Raw genomic sequence first — 23,250 nt, 5'->3', positions numbered from 1 at the left:
TCCCTTCAAGGCTTTCACCAAAAAAAACCTGGAAGTAGTTTGGTTTCTAGCTGCACCAGATTTCTCACCCTCCAGTTTAAGTAACTGAACCCCACCATGTCTTCTTCTGCACTCTATATTGCATTCACTATCCTCTCCTGCACCAGATACACATTGCTGCAACTGCTATACGTAACACGTTCTTTTCCTGTCTGCTCTCCTCAACTGCAGAACAAGCACAGCAAATCACAGCACACTGCATTGCAACACGCTTCCGGGTCTAGAACACGCCCTCATACACTTGCCCCACCCCTCCATGTAACCTATCATGTGACAGCTGAAGCCCAGCCCCTTTTCTGAACGATGCAGTTCCGACTTCCGCCGTGTTCCTATTGGTCGGTGGGATGACGCGGGATGTTGTAAAGCTATACCGCTGTGTAAGATAAGGAGGCGACAGGCTGTGTGTGTCTCTGGCGGAAACATGGCCAGCGTACATGAGAGCCTTTACTTCAACCCCATGATGACCAATGGAGTGGTGCACGCCAATGTGTTCGGTATTAAGGACTGGGTGACGCCGTACAAGATCGCAGTGCTGGTCCTGCTGAGTGAGATGACCAAGAACATGGGGATCAGTGCGCTGGAGAAGAGGAGGCTCAATAAGCACATCCTGCCCCTTCTCCAGGTGAGCACACAGCATCCGATACTTCCTTCCAACCTACATACTATAAAGAACTGCTGTCAGCCATGTCTGTATGTACCTGGGAGGAATAAGTGCCCCCCCCACCGTCGCTGGTGCCAGTGGGAGGAATAAGGGCTGCCTCCACCCCAGTTACTGATGCCAGTGGGAGGAATAAGTACCAATGGTCGCTGGTACCAGTGGGAGGAATAAGTGAAGCCCCCCCCTCGTCGCTGGGCCAGTGGGAGGAATAAGTGCCCTCCCCCTGGTCACTGGTGCCAGTGGGACTAATAAATGCCCCCCCGTCGCTGGTGTCAGTGGGAGGAATAAGTGCCCCCCTCGTCGCTGGTGCCAGTGGGAGGAATAAGTGCCCCCCATCGCTGGTGGGAGGAATAAGTGCCCCTCCCCCATCGCTGGTGCCAGTGGGAGGAATAAGTTCCCCCCCCCCATCGCTGGTGCCAGTGGGAGGAATAAGTGCCCCCCCATCTCTGGTGCCAGTGGGAGGAATAAGTACCAATGGTCGCTGGTGCCAGTGAGAGGAATAAGTGCCCCCCGTCGCTGGGCCAGTGGGAGGAATAAGTGCCCTCCCCCTGGTCACTGGTGCCAGTGGGACTAATAAGTGCCCCCGTCGCTGGTGCCAGTGTGAGGAATAAGTGCCCCCCCCCATCGCTGGTGGGAGGAATAAGTGCCCTTCCCCCATCGCTGGTGCCAGTGGGAGGAATAAGTGCCCCCCCCCCCATCGCTGGTGCCAGTGGGAGGAATAAGTGCCCCCCCATCTCTGGTGCCAGTGGGAGGAATAATTGCCCCCCCCATCGCTGGGGCCAGTGGGAGAAATAAGTGCTCCCCCCCATCGCTGGTGCCAGTGGGAGGAATAAGTTCCCTCCCCCCCTTGGTGCCAGTGGGAGGAATAAGTGCCGCCTCCCCCCCGGTCGCTGGTGCCAGTGGGAGGAATAAGGGCCGCCTCCCCCCCCCCAGTCGCTGGTGCCAGTGGGAGGAATAAGTGCCGCCTCCCCCCCCCTGGTCGCTGGTGCCAGTGGGAGGAATAAGTGCCGCCTGGTCGCTGGTGCCAGTGGGAGGAATAAGTGCCCCCCCCGTCGCTGGTGCCAGTGGGAGGAATAAGTGCCCCCCCCCCCCGTCGCTGGTGCCAGTGGGAGGAATAAGTGCCCCCCCCCCCTAGTTGGTGCCAGTGGGGAGGAATAAGTGCCCCCCCTCGCTGGTGTCAGTGAGAGGAATAAGTGCCCCCTGTCACTGGTGCCAGTGGGAGGAATGAGTGCCCCCCGTCACTGGTGCCAGTGGGAGGAATGAGTGCCCCACCCCCGTCACTGGTGCCAGTGGGAGGAATGAGTGCACCCACCCCCCCTCGCTGGTGCCAGTGGGAGGAATAAGTGCCCGACCCGTCGCTGGTGCCAGTGGGAGGAATAAATGCTCCCCCCCCCCGTTGCTGGTGCCAGTGGGAGGAATAAGTGCCCCACCCATCGCTGGTGCCAGTGGGAGGAATAAGTGCCCCCCCCACCCAGTCGCTGGTGCCAGTGAGAGGAATAGGTGTATGTGCTCCGTCATTGGTTTTAGTGGGGAAAAAATTGTCCTCAATGTTTGTTTCAGGAGGATGACTAGTGCACCATTGTTGGTGTCTGTGGTAGGAATAGTGCTCAATCATTGCTATCAAGTGGAGTAATAATGCCCCTTCATTGAAGAAAATTGCTCCTGGGAGCAATAGTGCCCCATAAAGGGTGTTAAAGGAATAGTGCCGCAAGGACCAATTTAAAGGCATGCAAAGGACTTCATGCTTTCTGCAGCCCACGTTTGTGGATTGCTTTTCTAGACTGCCACCCTGTCTGCCAGTGCAGTCTGGCTCCTTGATGCATTTGTACTTCATATATGTAGCGGTCTCCCCAACCTCCAGAGGCCTAAGCTGAATGCAGCGATCTGTATCTTGTAGCAGCTGCTGTCTGCTATGGCAACGACTTCACTCACAGTAACCCACTTTATATCCTCAAGCTTAGCTCCCAGCTACCTGCTGGACTTCTCAAGCTCCACCCACAGCCACCCGCTGTGGACCTTCTCCATGCTTAATTTACAGCCACCCGCTGGACCTTCTCCAAGCTTTACTTACAGCCACCCGCTGGACCTTCTCCAAGCTTTACTTACAGCTACCCGCTGGACCTTCTCCAAGCTTTACTTACAGCTACCCGCTGGACCTTCTCCAAGCTTTACTTGCAGCTACCCGCTGGACCTTCTCCAAGCTTGACTTGCAGCTACCCGCTGGACCTTCTCCAAGCTTTACTTACAGCCACCCGCTGGACCTTCAACAAGCTTTACTTACAGCCACCCGCTGGACCTTCTCCAAGCTTGACTTGCAGCTACCCGCTGGACCTTCTCCAAGCTTGACTTGCAGCCACCCGCTGGACCTTCTCCAAGCTTTACTTACAGCCACCCGCTGGACCTTCAACAAGCTTTACTTACAGCCACCCGCTGGACCTTCTCCAAGCTTGACTTGCAGCTACCCGCTGGACCTTCTCCAAGCTTGACTTGCAGCCACCCGCTGGACCTTCTCCAAGCTTTACTTACAGCCACCCGCTGGACCTTCTCCAAGCTTTACTTACAGCTAACCGCTTGACCTTCTCCAAGCTTTACTTACAGCTACCCGCTGGACCTTCTCCAAGCTTTACTTACAGCTACTCGCTGGACCTTCTCCAAGCTTTACTTACAGCCACCCGCTGGACCTTCTCCAAGCTTTACTTACAGCCACCCGCTGGACCTTCTCCAAGCTTTACTTACAGCTACCCGCTGGACCTTCTCCAAGCTTGACTTGCAGCTACCCGCTGGACCTTCTCCAAGCTTGACTTGCAGCTACCCGCTGGATCTTCTCCAAGCTTTACTTGCAGCCACCCGCTGGACCTTCAACAAGCTTTACTTACAGCCACCCGCTGGACCTTCTCCAAGCTTGACTTGCAGCTACCCGCTGGACCTTCTCCAAGCTTGACTTGCAGCTACCCGCTGGACCTTCTCCAAGCTTGACTTGCAGCTACCCGCTGGACCTTCTCCAAGCTTTACTTACAGCCACCCGCTGGACCTTCTCCAAGCTTTACTTACAGCCACCCGCTGGACCTTCTCCAAGCTTGACTTGCAGCTACCCGCTGGACCTTCTCCAAGCTTGACTTGCAGCTACCCGCTGGACCTTCTCCAAGCTTGACTTGCAGCCACCCGCTGGACCTTCTCCAAGCTTTACTTACAGCCACCCGCTGGACCTTCTCCAAGCTTTACTTACAGCTACCCGCTTGACCTTCTCCAAGCTTTACTTACAGCTACCCGCTGGACCTTCTCCAAGCTTTACTTACAGATACTCGCTGGACCTTCTCCAAGCTTTAGTTACAGCCACCCGCTGGACCTTCTCCAAGCTTTAGTTACAGCCACCCGCTGGACCTTCTCCAAGCTTTACTTACAGCTACCCGCTGGACCTTCTCCAAGCTTTACTTACAGCTACCCGCTTGACCTTCTCCAAGCTTTACTTACAGCTACCCGCTGGACCTTCTCCAAGCTTTACTTACAGCTACCCGCTTGACCTTCTCCAAGCTTTACTTACAGCTACCCGCTGGACCTTCTCCAAGCTTTACTTACAGATACTCGCTGGACCTTCTCCAAGCTTTAGTTACAGCCACCCGCTGGACCTTCTCCAAGCTTTAGTTACAGCCACCCGCTGGACCTTCTCCAAGCTTTACTTACAGCTACCCGCTGGACCTTCTCCAAGCTTTACTTACAGCTACCCGCTTGACCTTCTCCAAGCTTTACTTACAGCTACCCGCTGGACCTTCTCCAAGCTTTACTTACAGATACTCGCTGGACCTTCTCCAAGCTTTAGTTACAGCCACCCGCTGGACCTTCTCCAAGCTTTAGTTACAGCCACCCGCTGGACCTTCTCCAAGCTTTACTTACAGCTACCCGCTGGACCTTCTCCAAGCTTTACTTACAGCTACCCGCTGTATGTTTGGATACGTTCTCTCCTGAAGCTTTCCCAACACTTCACAGTCCCCGGCTGATGAAGAGTCTGCTCTGGTACTCCTTCAAAACTCCCCTCCGGCAACAAGAGTGGTTGACCCTCTAGAAACTTCTCCTATTCTTCCTGGCAACGATCAGGCTCCCCTCGGGGTGATCCCCTTTACACGTGGCTAGGCTTCAGGCCTACACCTCTGCTGCTGACACACACAGGCTGCAGCCCAGGTGGAAAAGAGCCCCGATCACCCAACTCTCTCTAAATAAATATACTATCCCAGCAGCCTCAGTGGCCAAATAAACTCCTGCTGATTGGCTGTGAAAAGCACATTCACTCATTACCTGAATTCACTGTAATCTATCATTCTAATGCTAAAGGCAACAGTGCCACCCATTGACAGTTCATCTCAAGCTTAGGAGACCATTTGATCAAACTACAAATTAGCCAGGCTAGTTACCACCTAGCACAACTAAAATTTACTAGCAGCCCTGTTTAGGACAAGACTTCCAGTGCAATATTCCAACGCACACATTCCTGTATAGATGGTTGTATTTGTAAATGGGTGCTGAAGCAACCACTGGCTGGAACCGTGTATAGTCAAAGAAAGTAATGTCACCAGGATCCCCAAAAATGGGTCCAAAACCTTAATCAGCAATCACATAATTATAGCAGAATGCGACATTTCGGATGCCTGATGAAGGGGTCCTGTGTGGCTCAGAAACGTCGATTTCTGCTGTAAACATGTGATCGCTGATTCGTTTTGGATACATTTTTGGGGATCCTGGTGTGCTGGTGACATTACTTTTTCTGTTTAGGACAAGGGTGTTACATATACTTAGAGTTTACCAATCCTCGTTCTTTACACCTAGACCAGAACTGCTAGCAGAGAAGGGTGACCGTTTGAAGTGCTCTAATCATCAGCCCAAGGTGTATGAAAAGTGCAGAACCTCTAAAATACTGTGCTCTTCAAGGCACAACAGGTGTGCTGTGTTGTGCAGTTCTTTTATTTGAAATAGAATTTGAATACATGAAAATATAGTTCCCGCTCTAGCTGTTGAAGTGCAGCCCACCACAACACGGATTATTTGCAGCTGTGCACTAAAAAATGTTAACTTGGGTGCAATTAAAGTGGTTGTAAACCTTTAACCTACAGGTAAGCCTAGATTAATTCTTACCTGTAGGTGCAAGAAATATCTTCTAAACCTCCATGGTTTAGGAGATATTTACAAAAGTGGAGGGCGCCAATGTCTATGGCGCATGCGCCGTAGACAACGACACAGGTGCACTTTAGCAATGGCGATCGTGCCGTTCCTAAAGGAGGCCGTGGCGTGACTGGCAGCTCCCGTCATCGTGGCTCTGGCCAATCACAGTAACAAAGCCGCGATACCCGGAATTAACCCCCGCGAGAGATGTTGGCCGCCCGAGCGGTGTACGAGAATGGCTGCAGGGGCTTCGATCTGAGGTGAGTATTACATAATGAGCTAGTATGCTATGCATACTAGCTCACTTTGCCTGGCAGGTGTTTTTTTTTTCCTAAAGTGGCTTTACTTCCTCTTTTTAATGATATAATGCATTGTAATGTGTGTTGTGGTGTAAACAAGCCCTAACACAGAGAGGGAAATATGTCTTTAAATGCCTTGCCCCAGCCTGCCAATCAATTTAAGATGCTTCTGAGATCTTTCAGAGTTCCTTTCCAGGTGCATATGATCTGTAGTTTTTTTCCTTCTGTACTGTATTTGACTCCCTTTGAAGCCGCATCAACCTGCTTTTGCATTAAGAAACAATAGTAAAGTAGCACAAATGGTTAATTTCTACAACCCCATCATAGACAAGAGTCCAAGAGGTATATTTAGTCCATTAGGGTAGAAAACTAGACCCTGATCTTTCCAGAAGCTGAGCAGGTCCAGCATGCCAGGATCGACTTTTGATCTGACAGCATGCTGGCAGACTTTAAATCCTGATTGTTCCAAATTAGGGACCTAAATTGGGAGTCAATACGTTGGAACCAGTACTTTGGAATCCAAACCCGGGCATTATGTAAGACATACAACCGTTGTGGGGCCCAAATCATCTTAGTCAAATTCACTCGTCCCGTGTGACAAGGGTAATTTACACCAGGCAGAGCATTTAATTTTATAAACTTGTCTTTGATCATATATAAATGTTCCCTACTAATTGAAAAATACATTTATATTTAAAAAAACGTTTTCACAAAACGTAAAACCTTTTTCTCTTTGCAGGGTCCTGATATGTCGCTGTCTAAACTGCTGAAAATTATTGAAGACTGCTGTCCAAATATGGCAAGTTCAGTGCAAATCAGGTACACTATTACAAAGCAACACTTCTAACCATTTCTTTGTGGATATAAATGGTATAGAGCAGTGATGGTGAACCGTGGCACCCCAGTTGTTTTAGAACTACATTTCCCATGATGTAGAGTGCATGCGCATCATGGGAAATGTAGTTTCAAAACATCTGGGGTGCCAAGGTTCACCATCACTGGTATAGAGGTTTAAGAGATAGTCTTGACGTGTACATTTTGTTGTGTTGAACAATATGACCGGTATTATAGCATGGTTTCTTAAATGCCTCTATTTACATGTTCCCTACAGGATAAAGCTGATGGCTGAAGGAGAGTTAAAAGACATGGAACAGTTCTTTGATGTACTCTCTGATTCATTCTCAGGAACAGAGCCTGATGTGCACAAAACAAGTGTTGTTGGTAGGTCCAATGGCATGAAAGTGATTGCAAACAAAACTAAATTGGGGGCACGTGTTTTATAAGCAAGCTGGCACAATCATAATCACTTACCACAAAAAGCATACACAACAAGGTACCTGGACACCATCTGTACTGTCATAGTACCCTTCTACCTTTGAAACCTGGTGGTCAGCGTATCTTTAAAGTAGACCTCCAGAACGTGTTTTTGTTTTTTTAATGTTGGGTACCAAAAGTTGACAGTAATGAGGTGTATTTTGCCTCCAGAATCGCTACCTTCAGTTTCACTGATGCTATACCTCCAGCATTGTGACGGAAGAGCTGGAGCTTTCCTACCCAGAAATCGCACTCGCCACCCCTCTATTTACAGAACGTTTTGGAGATTTATTAAAACTGGTGCAGCTGTGGGGAGTAACCAATCCAGCATATTTCAACTTGTTTTAATTAAGCTTTGAAAATAAGCCCCCTTTCAAATCGGCATGATTTGTCATGTCAAATCACAGCCTGTTGCCGGCAATGGCACTGTCCCATTCGGTGCAACGCTGACCGATTTCCAAAAGTAGTTCCTGCACTACTTTTGCCAACTTCAGGGGCGATTTTTAATAGACATCTGTGCATGAACCCGCACAATTTCAAATTGGTCTGCATAGCTGTCATCCCAGAAGGAAGCCTCTTCTAAAGATGATGCACAAGAAAGCCAGAAAACAGTTTGCTGAAGACAAGCAGACTAAGGACATGGATTACTGGAACCATGTTCTGTGGTCTGATGAGATCAAGATAAACTTATTTGGTTACTATTGTGTGTGTATATATAAGTTTGAGTTTCATCTTCAAACCCATTTTGATATATATAATTCCTGCTTTATAGGGCTGTTTCTTCGTCACATGATCTTGGCCTACAACAAACTTTCCTTCAGTCAGGTATACAAGCTTCATACCTCATTGCATCGTTACTACCACAGTGATAAGGCCAAGACTTTACCAAAGCCAGAAAATGAGGAGGCGGAAATGGATCTCTGTAACAGTGATGAAGAGGGTGAAGAAGTAGATGAAGGTGGAAAGATGTCAAAAGAAGACCTTGATTTTGCTATTGGGTAATCCTTTTTAAATATATATATATATATATATAATATATATATATACACACACACACACAGGGGCGGACTGGCAACTCATGGGGCTCCCGGGCAATAGGAAATTATGGGGCCCCCGGGCAATGGGAGATTATGGGGCCCCTAGGCAATAGATTATGGGGCCACACAGTATACACACATACAGTATACATATACAGTATGCACACAGAGAATACACATACACACACTGAAAAGGTACTGGAGAGGTGGGGAAGCTATAATCTTGGGATTTTTTTTAAAAACACAGATTTTTACATACTGTCCCTGGTTTTAATGAAGCTGCCAACCCTGATGGGGCCCCCTAGTGGCATGGGGCCCTCGGGCAGTGCCCGAGTGTGCGAATGGTCAGTCCGCCCCTGTATATATATATCTCATTTGTATTTTCTATATGTATGTGTGCGGTGTCATTTTTCAGTGGGGGGGGGGATATTTTACATTGCATCACATTGTGTGTCTGCCCATTACATGACCAAATCAAGACCCAGCAATCAAAAATAAACAAATAAAAAATAATCGTCAAATGTCCGGCTGTAGAATTAAACACATCAATGTTATAATAGACGCGTTCTTTCCTCAGTACTAGAAAGTAATCTTGTGCGAGTGTATCCATACAAGATCGAAAGTCCCATGATAGAAGAATATAATTGAGGCAGTAAAGGGTCCATGGTACAATTCCAACAAAAATGCCTAATGATGATAATTTACTGACAGGATAGAATTTGAAAGCTAGCGCACTCCTTTGAATGTCCTGAAAACATTAGGAGGGAAGTGGTTCTTTGCAGATTTGTGTATAAACCAAAGCAGACTTGCCTTTCCTATATTGGGATAAACCTTCAGGAAGTGAGCGATCAAATCTTTTACAGGGTGGGCAATTAAACACTACTATTCCGCAATTGCACATCGGGCATAAATAATAATTCTAGTTCGCTTTTGGTCCTAGGCATAGTTATGCTTTTCTCTAATTCACGCAGCGGTCTAATTAAAAAAATAAGACAACAGTAAAGTTAGGCCAATTTTCTTTTTTTTTTATATTGTGAAAGATGATGTTGCGCCAAGTAAATGTCGAGCTTCAAAATTGCGGCCACTCGTGGAATGGCGAAAAACGTTTACCCTAAAATGTTTTACAGATTGCATGTATTAAGTTGAAGGAGGTCTAGTGCTAGAATTAATGCTCTCGCTCTACCGATCGCGGCGGTACCTCACATGTGTGGTTTGAACACCGTTTTCATATGTGGCCACTACTCACGTATGCGTTCGCTTCTGCATGCAAGCTGGGCAGGATGGGGCGCGTCTTAAAGAAGACGGGAGCAGACTCGTTTGCCTCCGGCGCTGGTAAGAAGTGGTACACTTATCTGAAAGTGGACCGCCCGCTGAAAAAGAAGATACCAGGGTTATGGCAGCTAGCTGCTGCCATAACAATATCCCTCTTCAAACAGTCAACGTATATCGATGGCGGGCTGTCCTTAAGTGGTTAAAGTGGTTGTAAACCCAACCATACGACTTTCACATACAGGTATGCCTAGATTAAGGCTTACCTGTAGGTGCAAGAAATATCTCCTTAATCTATACGGTTAAGGAGATATTTAGCCAAAAACGGGCACCGATGTCTATGGCGCATTCGCACCGTAGACAACGGCGCAGGCGCACTAGCGGGCCGGCTCCATGAATGGAAAAATGCCGGGATTATCGCCGCTCCGGCCAGTCACATCGCCGGAGCGGCGATACACAGAAGGGACATCGAGGGTGGCGGAGGGGAACGAGGAGCAGTTCGATCTCAGGTAAGTCATTCATAATGAGCTAGCTCATTATGCCTTTCCCATGCAGGGTTTATAAAATAAAACACCGGGTTTACTTCCTCTTTAAAGTGCCCAACTCCCCAATGCTCACGTGCAAAGGTGAACACACTCCTTTCGGTCCCGTACGCATATGTAAACAGCGATCGCACCCCCTACTTTGTGTGAATGAGCCCTAAGGGTGCTGCTGCCAAATGCAACTAAGGGCTCTTTCACAAGTGCAACAGGCACTGCTGCTCCTGTGAAAAGTGATCTGAGTGTGTGTTGAGAGGTGGTGAGGAGGCAATATGTTGCTTACTCACCACCTGATTTAAAACCATGATTGTCATGCAATTCTTGTGACATGGTAATACAGCAATTAGAGGTTTAAATTGGGTCTGAGGGGTTGACACTGTGCTTTGACTTCTCCCGTGTTGTTCAGGTGGATATCTTCCAACTCTTTAAGGTTTCCTATTCCTGTTCTATAATACTAGTGCTTTACTGATACTCCTTATTTTACTGCAAGTCCTCTAGACATGTTCTTGTCTAAAAGCAATAGAGGCTCTGCAGTATAATAACCTGGACACCCATACATAATTCTTCTGATAGGCAGAACCTTATGATCCTACACTGTCCAGGTGGTCTTCTCCCCCTTTTTTTTTTTTTTTCCAATCCATTATATATCTTATTACACTTACAAAACAAGGGAGACATTTGACTATAAGGTGTTTAATTGCAAAGTTTCTCAAATATATAAACTTCAGGCACAGCATTTTAGGCTTGGAATAAAAAATAAAATATAAATCCATGGCATATAAAGTCATTGCAGTTGAATATCAGGGTTAGAGTAAGAGTTATGTGCAGTAATTTTGTTTAATGTTTTTCTATCATTTTTTATCCATGTTTTCACCAAAGCTTTACATACTTTTTTATCTATGAGTCAAATATAAAAATATGTAAAGCTTTGGTAAAAGTTGTGTGGATTGGCTGAAAAACGGATATCTAGACTAATATGCGCTTTTCAACATAGGCGTGTGTACAATTGCATTGCAACATGGGAGCATTGCATTGGTACACTCCCATCTATTCACTGGTCTTGAGGCAGCCATACATGGATCGCAATGTGACTTGTTTAGCAGTAATGGGCCAAATTTTGATCCACATATGGGCAGTCTGATTGTGCAAAAGTTGATCTACTTGTCGACTTTTGTGCGACCAGCCTGTCGGGTTTTTTCCAAACTATTTGTGCTACCGGCTATAGCCAGCAACACTGATCAGTGTGTTCTGATACCAAAACAACTTCCTGCACTTGAGTGTGGTGCTTAAGAGCTCAATACACTGGCCACTTACCCAGCTTCCAAATATAGTGCCGACCTGCCTTGCTGCCCCTATCAGGCTTGTGTGTATCCTTTCTTGCAACACTACAAAATGACAAATGGAGGCCACACTGGCCTAGTGCATTGCCGTCAAACAGTTTTATTCATAAATAAAACCAATGATATACTCCAACCCATATGAAAAACGAGCATATCTTAACAGATGAGACTGCTTCCAGATCATCACTGCTCCACACATAGCATGGGAAGACCCTTCAGCATCCTGCGTGGCTTGAGGGTAAACCCTTTTTCTTTCTTCATGCTCTTGCCGTGCGCTTGCATGAATATCCACAGAAGTACATGTGCTCAAAAGTGAGAAATTGGCTTGTGTGTATCCTTTGCCTGTGAACATTAAGAAGGTAATACTGGTTGGTAATCTGGCAGGTTTCTGTGTGGTGCTATACATCCCTCTGCTCTATATCTGTGTCTATATAATATTAGCATTGTTTTAACTAAAAAAAAACAAAAAAAAATGTAAATGACTAAATTATTAATGGCTGAGATAATTGTTTCTTTGTACACAACAGAGAAGAAGATCTGGCGTGCAGCGGGCCTTTGTCTCAAAAACAGGCAGAATATTTCCTTTCTCAGCAGGTATGGCGTAAAAGAAATTACATTTAAAAATGAATGCCTGTCAAAATGAGTCTCTGTGTGTGCATGTTTTTTTTATTTTTTTCCTATTGTCTTTAGGTTTCTTCATATCTGAATTCCAGGTATGGCTATTTTTGCAAAGTTACATTGCTCTAGATTGGAACATTGTAGCTAGCCATATGCCATACCTGGCCAATCCCTGCATAAGCTGGAAATCACTGTAGTAGTCACCACTAGAGGTCGCTTGCTTGGTGCAGAAAACACTTTGAATTTTGTCAACTTCTTGAACATTCTCTGATTGAATGAGATGGGAAAAATGAGTCAGTGACTTCATGATCTCCACTTCATCCAATCGGAGAACGCTTCGCATTTATTGAGACAATTCAAAGTGTTCTGTGACTGGCACCTGTGCCAAGAAAGCAAACGTCCAACACTGAGACTCGCAAATCCAGCTGGAGTACACCGATCAAAGCTGGTTGCTCGCTTGGCACCTTGTCCTTTGAGAAAACATCTTGCATTCCTTTGGCAGTATGCAATGTGTTCTGTGACTGGAAGAATGTGAAAGGATGCAATACGTTTTCTCAACGGGCAAAGTGACCAGTGTGTGAACTGCTATGGTAACTGTACTCCAGCTGGAACTGTGGGCCTCAGCATTGGCTGTTTGTAGCTTTACTGTACAAGGTGAATTAGTTACAGAATGTAAGGAATCAGGCAATCTTCTCTCAGAAGCATAAAGTCACCATGTCACAAACAGGTTGCTGATGGTCATAATGTGAATATACCTACATGAATGCTGGGCAGTTCTGATTTGGACATAGCTCAGGCACCCCCCCCCCCCCCCCCACCCCACAATACATTCCCTTATTAAAATAATTTCTGTTCAGTGTGATTACAAACTAAAACAATTTTTCTGATCCCAGCAAATAAATCCCCCCCCCCCCCCCAATATGTTGTTATTGGCATATCACCATGTTGGGCAACCTGACTGGCCAATAGGAACATGTGGTAGATGGGAGAGGCGGAAGCTTATGCACTGCCAGGAAGGGCAGGAGCTTTTTCCAATCAGACCAGCTTGGAATTTAGCAGAGGGGAGGAACTGAAAGCCATTGTGGGTCTGTGCACTTTAGCACAGACCCACAGACACCAGCACTTTATACTCATCAACATCCCTTCTTTTTTGTTGTTGTTGTTGTTTAAAGTGACAGTTTTATTGAGCAGGGCGCTTGGAAAAGTGAATCGCTCAGAAACCTTTTACTGTAGTCTTGAAATAACAAAATTAATTGGTATATGCATGGCCACGCTTCCCAACAATCACTGATCATTCCTTGCAATATCCACTCACCAGTATATTTGTTTTCTAGGCCTCATTTCTGAAGAATGATGAAAGTAAGGCTCTCTCACCAGTCTTGCTACAGAAAGAGCTAAATAACTTGTTGAAGTTCAATCCAGACTTTGCAGAAGCTGTAAGTCCTGTATTTTTTGTGTGTGTTTTGATTATTTAAATGACACGCTAAGTATAGAGTGTTGCTCATGTGAAGCTGTTGGCTCCTGGAGCTACAGGTTATATTTTCAGATGGGAAAATCCACGAAAATATTTTATACTTGAAGCATTTTTCTGTCTTCCAATTTATTTATTTTTTTTATCTTATCTTTCAGCATTATTTAAGCTATTTAAATAGCTTGCGCGTCCAGGATGTATTCAGTTCAACACACAGCTTGCTGCATTACTTTGACCGCTTGATTCTCACTGGTGCAGAGAGTAAAAGTAATGGGGATGAAGGTTATGGGAGGAGCCTGCGGTATGCAGCACTCAACCTGGCTTCCCTTCATTGTCGCTTCGGGCACTAGTATGTATTCTTTATATTTTATTATTTATAAAATATACATTGGTTAGACAGATTTATTTTAAAATCTAGCTTTTGAGCTTATTGCATTCACGGAAAGCCCTTAAATACTTCTAGGAAAAATGATTGGGACCTGTATGGCCTTATGCACATAGACACTTACCAGCCCTTGTGTGCTGAGGCATAAAATGCCTGACACTTGGAGAGTCGCATACAGCCACCAATGCAAGTGAAAGCTGTTGTGATTGGGTATACACTGATACTTCCTACACTAGTGTTTGAATGTTTGAAAGTGTAGAAATTTAAGAAAAAAGCCTTTTTATTTAACTTTTAAATGATTGAACAATGGTTATTGCCAGAATCAATGTTAATGTGTGTGTGTGTGTGTATATATGTATATATATATATATATACACATTAACATTAAAGCGGATGTGCCACTAAAAAAATATATTAAAAGCCAGCAGCTACAAATACTGCAGCTGCTGACTTTTAATATAAGGACACTTACCTGTCCTGGAGTCCAGCGCCGATCGCAGCAGATGACGAGCGATCGCTCGTTACCCTGCTGCTCCCCCCTCCATCCACGGTGAGGGAACCAGGAAGTGAAGCGCTCCGGCTTCACTGCCCGGTTCCCTACGGCGCATGCGCGAGTCGCGCTGCGCCCGCCGATTGGCTCCCGCTGTGTGCTGGGAGCCGAGTGTTCCCAGCATACAACGGGGGACGGACGGGAAGCGGAGAAAAAACCCGTCCTTTGCCCGTATCGTAGGGCCGGAAGTGGGTGCAGATACCTGTCTGTAGACAGGTATCTGCACCCCCCTCCCCCCTGAAAGGTGTCAAATGTGACACCGGAGGGGGGGAGGGTGCCGATCAGCGGGACTCCACTTTAGAGTGGAGATCCGCTTTAACATTGATTCTGGCACTAACCACTGCACAATCATTTAAAAATTAAATTAAAAGGCTTTTTTCTTAATTTTCTACACTTTCAAACATTGTGGGTCAAACGTGTGTGTGTGAGATATATATATATATATATATATATATATATTTATATATAATACTCCTAAAAAAAAAATCATCTTCTGTATACATATCCTACTCTCGGTTAAATTATTCCTGGCAATTCTACTAGCAAAGTGTATCCACAGGCAGACCATTTAATAGGGTCACTATGCAGGGTATAGAATTGTGCTGTGCATATTGTAGTATTTGTCATATTCCTGCTTTTTTCATTTCATTTAGTCATCAAGCAGAGCTTGCTCTCCAGGAAGCTATAAGGATAGCACAAGAATCAAGTGACCATGTCTGCCTGCAGCACTGCCTGGTAATTTTTAAGATTCATATTTTCAATAATGTTGGTGCTTATTTTGTGCTTAAAGTCCACAAGAGGCAGAAGAAGGCAGTCAAATATGCAGACCAGACCTCATGGGGTAATTGGGTGTCTAAACGTTTATTCACATGAAGAGCAAGATATATCACCCAAAAGATGTCTCCCCCCCCCAGAAATACCCGAGTATATCACAATAACACCATTCACATTTTAATGGTAAAAGAAGGTGTGCTACATGTTAAGTGGTCTTTTCAATGGGAAAACAAAATAAATTTTGAGATTTGCCCCCTCCCCTCATGGCCTCTGCATGTGATGTCTACTGTTGGCTTATAGATGTACACCCAATAATGAAAACGTATACTCAAATGGCAACTTAAAATTTGTAACTTTTCATGCAGAAAACCCTAATGTATGCAGCTTCCTTTGGTCATGTGACTAATGGTTTAGCGAGAAAGTAGGTAACCGCTCAAAGAGAACCAGGTGATCTATTTCCTATGATCCGAGTCTAGGGTGCAGGCAGTGCAATCAAAATGCAGGTTGGGATGAAAGAAAAGAAGCTGGGATAGCCGCACTCCAAAAAAACTTCTCCTTTAATTAAAAATCACAAAACGCATGCCACAGCAAAAAACAGCACAACAAAAGAAAAGCTGACGTTTCGCACTATGCCTTAGTGCTTGTTCATAGCTATGAATAAGCACTAAGGCATAGTGCGAAACATCAGCTTTTCTTTTGTTGTGCTGTTTTTTGCTGTGGCATGCTTTTTGTGATTTTTAATTAAAGGAGGAGTTTTTTTGGAGTGCGGCTATCCCAGCTTCTTTTCTTTCATCCCAACCTGACTAATGGTTTAAGCACTTGATCATGTGCCGATAGAAATTTAGAAAATATAGTTGTGTGTGTTTTCTGTTTTTTTATTCTCTATGAGACAGAGTTCATGTAGTACTTTGTCCCATGTTACTAGGCATTCCCTAACCTTAACTATGAGGTCCCATCTACCCCCACTTGCTGCGGATGATCTGACCACAGCTAGGAAGGACACAAACACTTATCTCAACTCTGGGCGCTTTCCCTAGACCAGCTGCAGCAAGAGGAATACAGAGGCTGACACATCTTCCCTCCAAAGCAGCTGGGGAAAGAAGCTAACGGAGTGCAATATGTGCTTCTCTGGCTTCAGTGGAGTGCAGGGGAGACATCAGGGCACCAGCAGACCTCATTAAAGGTAATGGGGTTGATTTTTTAACTAAAGGCAAATATACGGTGCACTGCAAGTGCACTTGCTCCAGAGCTTAATAAATGAGGTAAAGCTTCACAAAGAATACTCCATCACATGCAAGGAAAATAAACATTTTTACTTTACATGATTGGATGATCGAGATCAGCAGAGCTTCCCCTTATTGCACAGCTTCCTCTCAGATCTAGAGCAAATGCATTTGCAGTGCACAACCGTATATATTTGCCTTTAGTACATTAATCTCAGTGCATCACAGTAAACATGCTATCGCATAGGGGTAAGTTTAAAAAAAAAAAAGAAAACGTTTTTTGAGCCACCAGCCTTATGTTCTCACATTTATGTACATTGAGGCCCTGTACACACGAGGAGACATGTCCGATGAAAACGGTCCGCGGACCGTTTTCATCGGACATGTCTCCTGGGAGCTTTTGGTCTGATGTGTGTACACACCATCAGACCAAAATCCCCGCGGACAGAGAACGCAGTGACGTAGAAGACACCGACGTTCTCAAACACGGAAGTGCAATGCTTCCACGCATGCGTCAAATCAATTCGACGCATGCACGGGATTTCGGGACACTGGTTACACGTCATAACCAGCGGACATGTCCGATTAGATGTACTAACCATCGGACATGTCCGACGGACATGTTTCCAGCGGACAAGTTTCTTAGCTTGCTAAGAAACTTTTGTCCGCTGCAAACCTGTCCACTAGGCCCGTACACGCGGTCGGACATGTCCGCGGAAACTGGTCCACGGACCAGTTTCAGCGGACATGTTCGACCGTGTGTACACGACCTAAGACGTGTGTTGAGGGAGTCTATGCATGAAAATAATTACGCTACGCATAGCACTAAACACGCCAGAGTTAGAGCAGTAATTCTTGGGTCATGATTTACTCTAAACTGATGATCTGTAATGTTCACCTGTGGAAAATTTGGGGTACTGAAGTTTGTCATCGTCTCACAGGCACATGTGATTTATAAGGCTTGACATGTTGGGAGTTTTTTTGTTTTTTTACAGACAATCTGCTCTAGATAGATCTATTAAAAAAAATAGTAATCCTCAACTTGTTTCACTGAGGAAGTTAGACTTTATCAAACCTTTAGGAGTGTCTTATGTATGATGTGTTTTCTTCAGATTTGGCTGTATATCCTGAAGATCAGAAAGGGGGAAGACAGCAGTGTCTTATTGGAGCACTCTATAAAGAAAGCGGTTCACTTTGCACTGCCGGTAAGCTGCCTAATGTGGTTGGTGGCCATGTTGGTAAATGCAGGTATAAGTAAATCCATATTGTGAATAATCTTTTACACCCAGCACTATTCAACTATGTTTAAAAGAGAAAATGGGACCTTGTCAAACCATGCTGAACACTGGTCACCACAGTCCCGCTTTTTATTTTCAGGATGGTAACATGACAGGTCCTAATACTCGTACATTTTCTGGCATTGGGCGGTGCTTCAGTTGCAGAGATCAGCACTGACCCTATAAAATAATATTGTCCCGCTGTTGTGTTTTTAAAAATAAGTAGTCAAATATAAGGAAAATAAGGAAAATGAATTTAACAAACACATTTTTTTCAGTGTAACGTGCTTTAACACACTGCAAACGTGTGAAGCCCAACTTCACAATAATTATACTAATAATTTTATGTCCACTATAAAAAAATTAAAATGTCACACCCATCAAAACGTATGTTTTCTTTTTGGGCAAGAGTTCCCAAGAGTTAGAATATCTATTGGGTTGTTATTTCTGTCTGGAATAGTATTGAAGATTTACCTAAAGCATAGTGCATTGTAGTGACATGGCAGCCTATACTAAACTATTAGGCTGCATAATTCCTTGCATGGGCATTACCACTAAGTACTCCTGTGAATGGGCCCTAAGGGAAACAAAACAATAAAATGCTGTGGAACATTCTAAGAGCTGGTTCACACTGGGGCGACCCGTCAGGCGACTCAGCCGCCTGACAAGTCACGTCCTGTTCTATTCAATAGAACCGTTCTAATAGGAGCGACGCAAGTCACTCCGACTTAGAAAAAGGTTCTTGTATGACTTTGGGGGCGACTCGGGGCGACTTGCATTGACTTCTATACAGAAGTAATTTTGAAAGTCGCCTCTGGAGTTGTCTTCACGTCGCCTTGCCGAGTCGCCCCCAAAGTCGTGCCGCCCATGTGTGAACCGGGTCTAACCTTTCTCCATGATAACAAAAAATGTTCTATTGCCGCTTGGTTGGAAAGATGCAGTAAACTTCATGTTCTGGTGATCACACTGAAATTCCTACTATAACAGCAATAAAAACCTGATGGATCATGGAGATTCGTATCTCAATTTTACACATTAGCTGCTTTGCTACATCCAGGCAACTTAGGTTTCCAAAAAAAAATTATTTTGTCATTTAAGCTGGCCAGATTATATCAGGTATTGGGAAGTTGTTGGTTGTATCTCCTTGCTTAAGCTGGCTACACATTGTACAGTTTCCTTGTACAATTTTCCTTTTAGATTTACCAAAACCATATACGGTAATTTGAGGTCAAACCTAAACTATTTTAAATCATATCCAATCAGGAAGGCCCTTGCACTACATAGTTGTAGGTAAATCTAAAGCAAATTGAACAACAAAAAATGGTATAATGTGTAACCATTTTAATCTTTTTGGCTAGTAGAAATCACAAGGTATGAGGTCTCTGCAGATTCCTCTTTCTGCAGCTTCACTGTTTGTTCTTTACATCCCTACTTTGCTTCCACAATGATTGAAGTCTGCAGAGCTTTACCTCACTAAAGCTGGCCATGGACTTTGAATCCATGGCCGGTTCAGTAGGAACCAGCCGAGATTCGAAACCATGTATGGGCAGGCTGAATGTACCCAAGTTGATTGATCAATCAACTTGGGTACAACCAGTCTGCCAGATTTTACTTGAAATTATTGCTATCGGCAATGTACTAATGATCGCTGTGTTCTCCTGGCAGGGACATCTTCTGTGCATGAAGGTAAAAATCATTCTGTGTTCAGCAGCCCTCCCTCATACTTGCCCACCTTGTTCCAGTGATGTGCATGAGAGCCTTGGCTCTCTGGGGACTCTTAATCTGTATTGCCTGAGGCCGCAGTGTTTGGTTCCTGCTGCTGTCAATCACATCCAGTGAGCCAGCTTGGGAGGGAGTGGGGTCGAGCCGCAGCTCTGTGTGTGAATGGACACGCCGAGACGTGACTCAGGGGCAAGCCTGATTGGGTGTTCCCAGAGCATGCTGCTTGCTCTGGGGGCACTTTGCAGGAGGGAGGGGCCAGCTGTGCTGGCAGGGGACTTAAAAGGAGAATCCAGGCTGCTCTGTGCAAAACCATTGCACAGAGCATGTAAGTATAACATGACTGTTACATTTTTAGTTATTTTTTTAACACTTGAATCTTGGGTAGAGGAAGCAAAATATTTTAATTACTGTGTTAATCACGGTATAACGCACTCCCGCGTATACCGCGCACCCCTAAAGTTGCCCCCAATCCTGTGGAAAAAAAGTTTTTTTTGTACTTACAGTTTTGGTGTCTTACGCGGCGTCCATCGGCGGCCTCGTCGGGTCCGGTGTCCTTCTGCGGCTTCGGGTGTCCTCTACGTCGGGTCCGGCGTCCTTCTGCGGCTTCGGGTGTCCTCTTCGTCGGGTCCGGCGTCCTTCTGCGGCTTCGGGTGTCCTCTTCTCCGGGTCCGGCGTCCTCGCGTCCTCCCCGCTCGTTTCCCACGCCGAGTTTTGAATACTGCGCCGACATATACCGAGCGCAGTACACTCGTGTATTGTCGGCAATGCTCGGCTACCCGCGCTGACGTCCTGTACGTCCAGGACGTGAGCGCGGAAGGAGTCGAGACTGCCCGACTATACCCGAGTGTACGGCGCTCGGTATAAGTCGGCGCAGTATTCAAAACTCAGCGCGGTATCGGCGTATACCGCGCACCCACGATTTTGCCCTGATTTTCAGGGCAAAAAAGTGTGCGGTATACGCCGATAAATACGGTATGTGAGCTTTTCCTTTAAATCAGTTTTCTTGAAGGCTCTAAACTTTTTGGTCATTCTCCTATGTGTATATTCTCTGCTCTGAACAAGTACGTATTCTCTGTTTTTGCAGTATTTGGCCTCTCTTGGCATTCAGTCTTTAGTTCAGCAAAGAGCTATAGCTGGCAAGACTGCAGATAAATTGATGGATGCTTTGAAAGATGCTGACCTCCTTCACTGGAAGCACAGTTTATCAGATCTGATTGACATTAGCCTTGCTCAGAAGACTGCGATATGGAGACTGTATGGCCAGAGGTATGACTGCCCTATAGAATATTTATGATACTTGTATGTAAGCAAAGTGGCAAGGCTGAACAGATTAGCAGTTCAAGCATATGGAAAATCAAGCTGTGCCATAACTGAATCTACACACAGTCCTCTGATGACCGTTTGTCTTGTCTGCTATAGTCCTGACATTAGCTGGAATGTAAGTGGATTCAAATTTGGCCAGCATGAAAGCTGAATGTGTGGCCTTCCAGTGCCAGTCACATGGCCATGTTAAAGGAAATCTGTACAGAAATGAAAGCTGATATCCCAGCAAAACAGCCTAAATACATACTGTAGACGAGTATTCCTACTTGCATTTTGGTGTCCTTTTGTATTTCAGACAGATCTGTACAGTAATCCAAAAAAAGGCAACTCCTGCATTTTTGTCTCCATTCTGGCGTTTCTGGTCACTACTGCTCAGTGCTGACACAAGGTCATTTAGCACCCAGGGTAAAGATGCCAAAGTGCCCCCCCCCCCCCCACCCCAATTTCTATCATTTAAGTCACACAATGATAGGTTTCAACTGCCTAGTGCAGGTGATCATGCTATTTAACTCGTGTTTTAGTTGGGTAGGTAGGTAATAATCATAATGGGTTTAAAGTGACTTTATCAGGGTAAAAAAATATTTTGGACTAGCTGTCCTCAAACTTAAAAAAAAAAAAAAAAAAGATGATGCACTATACTCTTTACGGCCTGTAGAATGAGGGGGAATGTCTGAGCCATGCCAGATAGGTGATCATAAAAACTCTTCTGTTGCAATCCAGTTACATTTTTAACCTGACAGGGTTGCTTTAAAATCTCTGGCGGTATTTGAAGTAATAAATCTGCCTCTTGAAATGATAGAAAAATTTGCAACTAGTCTATAAGTAGCTAGATTAAAATACTGCACAGCCGTGACTTTATATAAGTTAAACTTTTTCTGCAAGTGTATGCACTTTCTGATTTCCAATTTCATCCTTGCCCAGACATATGCTACTGCTCAGTTCTACTAGGTATATTGTCAGATGAGATTGCTGTAGCAAACACAGAGTGAAAAGGTCATCTATAAAATCATTACATTTTATTGTATAACAAAAGTTAAAGCTCATACAAAATGTATGTACTGTATCTTAATGATTAAAAACAATTTTATACAGCAGTGTTTGTAAGATTCACTGTATATGTTATGATGGTGGGACTCTGTGCTACGTGAAAGGTTGCTTGTTTACGCCATATTTTGGAGAGAAAGACACATTAATTGCACAGCTGTGTCTTTGGGCATTTTAGTTCTGACCTGACATGGCTCAGAGCCCCACGCCACAGACAGGAAGTCTGGTCCTGGGAGCCAGGTGAACTCCCATCTCTCTGAGAGGAGTCAGAGATGCTGCATGGGTGCAGCTAGAGTATGCATGTCTGCAGGAGGCAGAACAGCAAGGTGCTGACCAGGAGAAAGCTAGGAGTGAGCTTATCTCTAGGAAACTGTGTTTGTTCTGAGGATCAGAACTTAGGCCTAGGCTACAGGCCTGAAAAAGCTGGATGGCAAGAATGAAAGCCAGGAAGCTAAAGTGTTGAGTATATGCAGGATATAGTAATGGTGGAACCCCCTGCGAGGGCTGCTGATGTATTTGTGAACTTTTGTGCTTTTAAATAAAAGTGGGCTACCAGGCCCTTAAAAACTCAGTTCTGGACTGGCGTACTCACTAAAAACGCACCTACCTCTGGAGTCTGATCAATCCAATCTTACAATGTTCATACACCGTTGGATGTTACTTTGCTTTACAAATTTCAATGCTGAAAAATGTCTTCACGTGTCAACACGTTTCACCAGAATTGGCTTCATCAGAACTCATGAAAACAATTCAGCAATCATTTCCGCACCAATATACAGAACAGTCCTCTGGGTGGGCACCGGAGCATCAAGTGGAACCCAATAAGATACGGGATCACCCAAGGTGAGTCATTAGGGCTCATACATATAGGCACCCATGTACATCCAGATAGAAAAAAGTCCAAGGGCATATAGTGGGATCTATATCTCAAAGGAGCCAGCTAGTAGTTCAAAGGATCAAATCCTTTCACAAGCTATTAATGATCAAATTCTGGCGAGATGTCACTAAAGGGTCAAAGGACCAACAGACCAAAAAGTAAGGCAGTAGCGGGTCACCTGGACACCTACAATACCGAATGCATTGCAGATATTACATGGACTCCCCTTGGTTTATCTGGGTATGAATAGCTCTGTCCAACCTGGAATCTAGAAGGTGCCTCACTTTTTAGTTTGTTGGTCCTTTGACCCTTTAGCGATATCTGGCCTGATTTTGGTCTT

At 45.1% G+C, this 23,250-nt stretch overlaps 1 protein-coding gene across 1 annotated transcript in view; it reads left to right on the top strand.

Moving 5' to 3' along the window:
* The first annotated feature begins 350 nt into the window (after nucleotides 1-350).
* ANAPC5 (anaphase promoting complex subunit 5) overlaps nucleotides 351-23,250 on the top strand; it is a 54,988-nt gene continuing 32,088 nt past the window's right edge. The window contains exons 1-10 of the mRNA XM_040346856.1: nucleotides 351-661; nucleotides 6,887-6,966; nucleotides 7,259-7,368; nucleotides 8,234-8,459; nucleotides 12,174-12,240; nucleotides 13,599-13,700; nucleotides 13,894-14,084; nucleotides 15,324-15,405; nucleotides 17,780-17,872; nucleotides 20,751-20,932. Of these exons, the coding sequence (XP_040202790.1) occupies nucleotides 461-661; nucleotides 6,887-6,966; nucleotides 7,259-7,368; nucleotides 8,234-8,459; nucleotides 12,174-12,240; nucleotides 13,599-13,700; nucleotides 13,894-14,084; nucleotides 15,324-15,405; nucleotides 17,780-17,872; nucleotides 20,751-20,932 (1,334 nt within the window). The 5' untranslated portion in view covers nucleotides 351-460. The remainder of the gene's footprint in view (nucleotides 662-6,886; nucleotides 6,967-7,258; nucleotides 7,369-8,233; nucleotides 8,460-12,173; nucleotides 12,241-13,598; nucleotides 13,701-13,893; nucleotides 14,085-15,323; nucleotides 15,406-17,779; nucleotides 17,873-20,750; nucleotides 20,933-23,250) is intronic.

The sequence above is a fragment of the Rana temporaria genome, chromosome 1 (assembly GCF_905171775.1).
Source record: "Rana temporaria chromosome 1, aRanTem1.1, whole genome shotgun sequence".
In the NCBI taxonomy this organism is placed as follows: domain Eukaryota; kingdom Metazoa; phylum Chordata; class Amphibia; order Anura; family Ranidae; genus Rana; species Rana temporaria.
Note: the sequence above shows the minus strand (reverse complement) of the source record. Positions and strands in the feature narration are given on the sequence as shown.